At 43.1% G+C, this 6,972-nt stretch overlaps 1 protein-coding gene across 1 annotated transcript; it reads left to right on the top strand.

The window, feature by feature from the left end:
• The first annotated feature begins 988 nt into the window (after positions 1 to 988).
• Positions 989 to 4,143, top strand: LOC147609738 (pentatricopeptide repeat-containing protein At3g16610-like). Its single transcript, XM_086787121.1, has 2 exons — positions 989 to 3,334; positions 3,383 to 4,143. The coding sequence occupies exon 1, from the start codon at positions 1,101 to 1,103 to the stop codon at positions 3,264 to 3,266; it is 2,166 nt and encodes a 721-aa protein (XP_086643247.1). The 5' UTR covers positions 989 to 1,100; the 3' UTR covers positions 3,267 to 3,334; positions 3,383 to 4,143.
• Positions 4,144 to 6,972: the final 2,829 nt, after the last annotated feature.

The raw sequence follows: 6,972 nt of genomic DNA, 5'->3' as shown, positions 1-6,972 counted from the left end.
ATGGTCATAGAGAGTTTCTTGAACAAGGTGAACAAATTATAAGAATTCCAAAATCAGTAGGGTGGTATGATAAAATTAGTCACAAAAAATTTGACTATGACTAGGTTCACATTGGGTGACCACCATTGTTGGGTCCATTAGGTAAAACATGGAAGAGTATTTGTCCTCATTAGGTGCGGACATAAGGGTCAAGAAGCCGAAGAAGCTATTGGACTTCACTATCACACATTAACTAGATCAGATGGAGCAACATTTCTTATATGCCTTTGTGAGTAGTTGTGGCGGGCATCTAGCTACTACCAAAGTCAACTTTTGATTAGGAGGTTGTGAACTTGGCCTAAGAGTAGTTTTCAGCAAAACATTGAGTATTATCAAGAATGAATAGTAGACATTTGAAGGAGGTGGCAAGTGGAGAGAAGTCAGCCTACTGCACGATATTGTGATGCTTGGGGGGGGTTTGGTTAGTGAAAGATGGTTTTGTCAAATGTGTAAATTATCAAGGGTATGATTTTGTTTAATATAATTCATTTTTAATATTTTTGATGTCGTATTTAATCTTGCATGTGATTTGTAAATGATGGCTTTAGTCTTTTTCCATTGAATGTTGGTGGAAGATGCCATTTGCATATGAATGATAATTTGCAACTTGTATATGTGTGTACGGGCTCAGCACTATCTACCACGAGGTCTTAAAGACCCTTGTCAAGTGAGATCAATGGATGGCATTGATCTAATTCATGACGCCTTTTTGGGGCCATCAGATGAAGTGAACTCGACCCTGTCGACCCTGTGGTCTATAGTGGAAGGGGTGTATGGGGGTCCAATCTTTTATTTATTGGGGGAAAAAAATTTGTGATTGCATACCCTGTGGTTTATAGTGGCGAATCTTTTATTTATTTTTTGGGGGAAAAATTTTTGTGAGGAAGGTTACACACCTTATGGGGGACGCAAGGGAGTATTGAACCCGCGTGTGTCGAGCTTCCGAAGTTCAAAACCCTAGGGTGCGAGCAGGTAGCCCAGCGAGCCATGCCGTACAATTGGTGGAAGCTTCAACCCAATGACCTCTACAGGGCCTCCGACTCCCTTTAGTCTGGCAAAGCATGGTTCTGAAGACAACAAGCTGGTCACTACACAGAGCTAGCTGCAAGCAAAATAACCTAGCCCTCGGCAGGGAGCTAACACCTGGTCTCAAGAAAACTAGCTTCAATGATGGGAGAGCCTTCACGTCTGCATCCCATATGCAATGTGAGCACATGGATCAGCTTGGCTTTTGCACGGACCCATTGAAGGTCTACCTAGAACAGCTGCATCATCCACATATGTCCATGGATTCAACCTCCTTTGCATCCCTCCTGGAGCGCTGTACACATGAAAAGGCCTTGCTAGATGGAATGCTCATCCATGGCCATATCATTCAATGCGGCCTTGACCACATCACCTTCGTTGCAAACTTCCTCATACAAATGTATAGCAAATGTGAAGCCCTAGCAGAAGCACTTGCCTTGTTTGACACAATGCATCACCGAAATGACTTCTCATGGAACCTCATCATCAGAGCGTATGCACGATCGAAGCAGGGCAAGGAAGCTCTTCAATTCTTCGACCGAATGCAGCAGCAAGGAGTATTGCCAAATAAGGTCACCTATGTGAGTGTACTTGATGCATGTGCCAATGAAGCGATGCTAACACAAGCACAACACATGCATACCAGGATTGTTAATACCGACTTTGAGGAGGATGTCATTTGGGGGACTGCTCTTGTCAACATGTATGGCAAATGCAACAGCCTGAAGCATGCTGGCATAGTTTTCGACAAAATGCCAGTCCGGAATGTAGTTTCTTGGACTGCCATGATTAGTGTTTGTGAGCAGAATGGGCGGGGAAGCGAGGCTCACCGCTGTTTTAGACGGATGCAACAAGAAGGGATGCTGCCAAACAAATATACCTTTGTCAGCATTCTTGCTGCATGTGCCAGCGATGCTGCCCTAGCTGCAGGAAAGCAGATGCATGCCTGCCTGCACATCAGTGGCTTTGACCAAGACATGGTGGTAGGGGCTGCCCTTGTCAGCATGTATGGCAAGTGTGATAGCCTAGTGCATGCAGAAATGGTCTTCGACCAGATGGCCATGCGTAATGTTGTCGCATGGACTGCAATGATTGAGACATATTCTCAACAAGGACATGGAAAACTAGCCTTTGCACTGTTCGACCAAATGCAACGAAGTGGAATTATGCCTAACAAGACCACCTTTGTAGGTATTCTTGCTGCTTGTGCTAGTCCAAAAATGATTGATGAAGGCAAGCGACTGCATGGTTGCATCCGGACGCGAGGGTATGAGTACGACATCATCGTAGGGACAGCCCTTCTCAACATGTATGCAAAGTGTGGAAGCTTAGAAGATGCAGAAACCATGTTTGCGCAGCTGCCAAAATGGGATGTGGTTTCATGGAACTCCATGATAGGAGCTTATGCTGTACACGGGATGGTCAAGAAGACTCTCGAGCTTTTTGATCATATGAAAATGGAGAATGTGAAGCCAAATAAGGTTACGTTCATCAATATTCTTGCTGCATGTGCTAGTCATGCCACTGCTCTGCATGAAGGGAGGAAAGTACACAACTGCATCATAAAGGCCGAATTAGACCCAATTACTGCCATTGGAAATGCCCTTGTCACTGTGTATGGCAAGTGTGCTAGCCTCAAAGATGCACGAGGGGTGTTTGATAAGATGCTTGAGCGAAATGTTTTTACATGGAGCTCTATGATATGTGCATATGCCAACCATGGGTTTGGCAATAAGGCCCTTCATCTCTTTGCTCAAATGCAGGAGGATGGAGTACCTCCAGACAAGGTCACGTTCATTAGTGTTCTTGCTGCTTGTAGTCAAGCTGGTTTACTTGATGAGGCTTATGACTACTTTTTTTCCATGAAGTCGGATTATGGGGTCTCACCTGTTTCCAATCACTATGCTTGCATGGTTGATGTTTTGGGGAAAGCAGGGCGTTTGGATGATGCAGAGGCCCTAATGAATAACATGCCTTTTCAACCAGCACCTGTCCCATTCTCAACATTTCTGGGTGCTTGTCGATGCCATGGTAGCGTGGAACAAGGAGAACATGCTGCGAGTTGTTGGCAAGAATTGGATAGAATGAACATTGTCCCATTGGTCATGCTAGCATATATTTATACAGCAGCTGGTAAGGGGGATGATGCAGCAACATTGATAAGAAGGGTGAGGGAAAAGTTTCAGCAAAAGGAAAAATAAATTTGATGCAGGTTTTACTTTTTCAGTTGAGATTGACCATGGGATAAAAGTGATCATTCCATGGGCAGGCTGATGCTGACCCTGTCTCAAGATAAAAGTGATCATTCCATGGGCAGGCTGATGCTGACCCTGTCTCAATATCTTACATGTGCATTTGCTCACCTTAAGCTAGCATTTCAAAGTCATGAATGCAGCTAGAGTAACAACTGCCACATGCAACCTTATATGGGATGACCTTTCTGTAAACTCGTAGAGTCACCTCATTCTTTTCCATGGCGAGAATACACCAAGACAAGAACCATTTCATGTGACCCTAATCATCCCATACATTTTGTTGAACAATTTTTGTGCATTCTCCAAGCTTCCTCACCATGTGTGTCAATGAAGGCAGTTCTCAATCTCGAATCCATTTCAGCTCCACTGCGTAAGATGCATGTTGATAAGGGCATTTGGCATAATAATACACATGTTTGGAACGTGTCATTAATTACTATACAGAAGAGAAATGATACCTAAAGTCAAGGCATGCAAATGTTTGCAGGCCTACAGAATGATAAAAATGAATTGGGCTCTACTACTCGGTGCATCTAGACATGATCTTTACAGTTATGGCCAAGCCTTCTTATGATATGGCCATGAAAATACTCCCTGGACCAATCTTGACATGATATTTATTGCTATAGCCATGACCAACATAACCCTTTACATGGATATGGTCTGCCAACATAAGCCTTCATTTGGATATGACCGTTGTCAACAGAAAGATTAATATACGTATCCTTCGATGCATGTTTTTGGAGAAATTCATCCTCCAATGCTCCACGTCTGCCCAAATATGAAGGCAAGCACAAAGACTTGTCATCTTTGAGAACAAAAAGACGAGTGAAATCAAGCCTTCCATGCCCTCCTTGAACTACATATTCACTGCCTCTACAAGACCACCCCTCTCATTTATGTTCTTGTAGCCGCTAATCACACGCCCTTGAGCGGGGATGCAAAGGCCACTTTAATGCTAGATATCAATGTTCACTCTCACTCTATTTTTTGTGATGTGTTTACTTGGCTCATGTTTTGTATGGCACCCGTTGTGAGGAGAAGCCTTGATTGAGCAACTTGACACACAGTCTTGGTTTAAATGCTAGACAATGGCCTCTAGTAGTTTGATGGTATTGATAGGTCTAGCACGTAGCCATATAGGCTATAGGTATGTGTGGACCATTGGTGGAAGACTAGGATCCATAGGTAGATTCTACTCTTGGATGCTTTGTCTTGACATTCCAAGACTCAATTGGGGCTCAAGATGAGTCCTAAAATACCTAGGCCTATATAGATGTATCATCTCTACACAATCTATCAGTTATCACTAAGTATTTACTTCCTTACCTTCTCTTACCATCAAAAGGGGTGGCCGAGGTGGAGGTATCCAGGGGAAGTTGGTTCTTGTCCATCTCTTTATTGAAGAGGTCCTAGGCTCATTGTTGTTCGATCGGGAAATAGATGGGGCTAACTCTAAGATACTTGGAAGCATAGATATTTTGGCTAGCGAAGGTAAGGTCATTGTGTTGAGAATGTGGTGCCTTGTGCACACACTAGATGGTGTGGCATAAGCCATAAAGCATGTGAAAGCCAAGCCCAAGGATGTCTGTGACACATCATTGTTGTCGTCCAAATCCTTGTCCATGGTAATATCACTGGTCTCCTCTTTCTTCACAGAGTGTGCTAGTCTCACGGACCTATAGAGTTTATATGCCTTCTTGTATTCATCATCAGACACATCTTGGGGGTAGGCCACATGGACAGTGTCAAATAAATGTCTCAAGATAGTCATCATGAGGATGCCAAACTACGTTGCAATCCGATGTGAGATGCTTATATGTGTCATCTAATGTGTGCCACCCACACCATTGGTGTGCATCTATTAGATCACGTTGGTGATGAGGGTTGTGGATATTGGATAGGGGTAGAGGCCTTTGGGGGACGAACTGTCTTCTAGGCGGTCGGAGAAGGTGAGGACAGACACCATGATTGGAAATTGAGGAAAAGGACGTGGTAGGGGAGATGGAAGATGGTGGGGGGCTCTATGAGTGAGATCGTGTTCTAAAAGAACAACATGGCGAAGTGGGTTGGGAAACCCATGGCACTTTGGAGAGGATGGTCAAGAAGACCGACATGGGGATGTCCTCATCTATGTAGATGTTATGCTGAATAAGGTTGAGCTAGAGGCCTTGGTGTTGTAGCTCAAGGAGGCCGTAGGGCGATGTTTATGACTACATCCATTAGGATGCTTCCTCCAAGTTGGTTGGCTCCTATACTTTCATTTTCTCAGCCATTTAAGGCCATATTGACAAAGTGAGCAGAGTCCCTCTTCTGCTGCTTTATTCTCTTGGATCTATGAACAACCAGCTCTTCTCTGATTATCGGTGGAGCTTTCCCATCCAATAGCTACTTCACAAGCTTATGTTCTTCATCATCTGATGAATTAACTCCACCTCTTGCGGAGTTGGTAGTGTGTCTACTAGACTACTTATAGTTGATAACCCTTTGACTCCATACTATACCCCAAGAAGATACACTTTCTGCTCTTAGAATCCCACTTGGTTTTGGATGAGTCTAGAACATGCACAAAACAATCACAACCAGATGTCTTAAAATATGCATTGAGGGTTTCTTACCTGAATAAGCTTCTTGAGGTTTCATGCCCTTTATTGCCTTTGCATAACTCTTATTAAGGATATGCGCATCAGTATTAACTACCTCATTCCAAAAAGAATTATGTGATCATTTGCCTTTGAGCATACTCCATGCCATCTCCATCACTTTGGGATTCTTGTGCTCTGCAGCAGCACCACCACCATTTTGTTGTGGAGTATGAACAAATGTCAAATCTCTCTTGATCCTATGTTCCTTGTAGTAGTAGGCATTAAACTCACTTGATATAAATTCTCTTCCTTGATTTGTTCGAAACTTCTTTATCCTCTTTCCTGTCTCATTATCTATCAAGCTATGTCATAATTTAAACTTTTCAAAAACTTTAGCCTAATCCCAAAGAAACTTACATCCACATCTTCCTAGTAAAGTCATCAAACAATAACAATAAGTAGGAAGAACCACCCAATGTAGTGGTTGGAATTTTACCACAGAGATCTGCATGTACAAGATCTAGAGGAGCCTTTGCATGATTATTGCTTTCCTATGGAAATGCATGCCTATGCTTTCCCATCATACAAGCTTCACACATATCTGGCATCTCTGAAAGTGCTGGTAGATATGCCACAATTCTAGACCTTTGCATCTCTTTCAAGACTACAAAGCTTAGGTTCCCAAATCTCTCATGCCATAGCTTGCTTATCCCCACATTGGCTCGAGCTATAGAATCCTATAACTCCTATAAGTTATTGCACCGGACTCCTTTCCCAATGACATTGCCACTCGCCATCTGCTATGATGACTACATTAGTAGCCTTATCGAAGAGAACCTTTAAGTCATGGTAAGCCATGGTCGAATAATAGACATCAGATTCCTCTTGATGTTAAGAACATAAAGGACGTTAGACAACTATATATAGTATCACCATTGCCAGAAACAAAAGAAATGGTACCTGAATCTATGGCTGGGCATTCGGCATCATTCTTGACTACTACCAGGATGGACTTCCTCACAGGCTTGAGTGTTACATAATGTCCACCCTTTCGCTAAATGGGGATG

Source organism: Cibotium barometz, chromosome 50 (assembly GCF_041138505.1).
Source record: "Cibotium barometz isolate CiBa-2024 chromosome 50, ASM4113850v1, whole genome shotgun sequence".
In the NCBI taxonomy this organism is placed as follows: Eukaryota; Viridiplantae; Streptophyta; class Polypodiopsida; order Cyatheales; family Cibotiaceae; genus Cibotium; species Cibotium barometz.
Note: the sequence above shows the minus strand (reverse complement) of the source record. Positions and strands in the feature narration are given on the sequence as shown.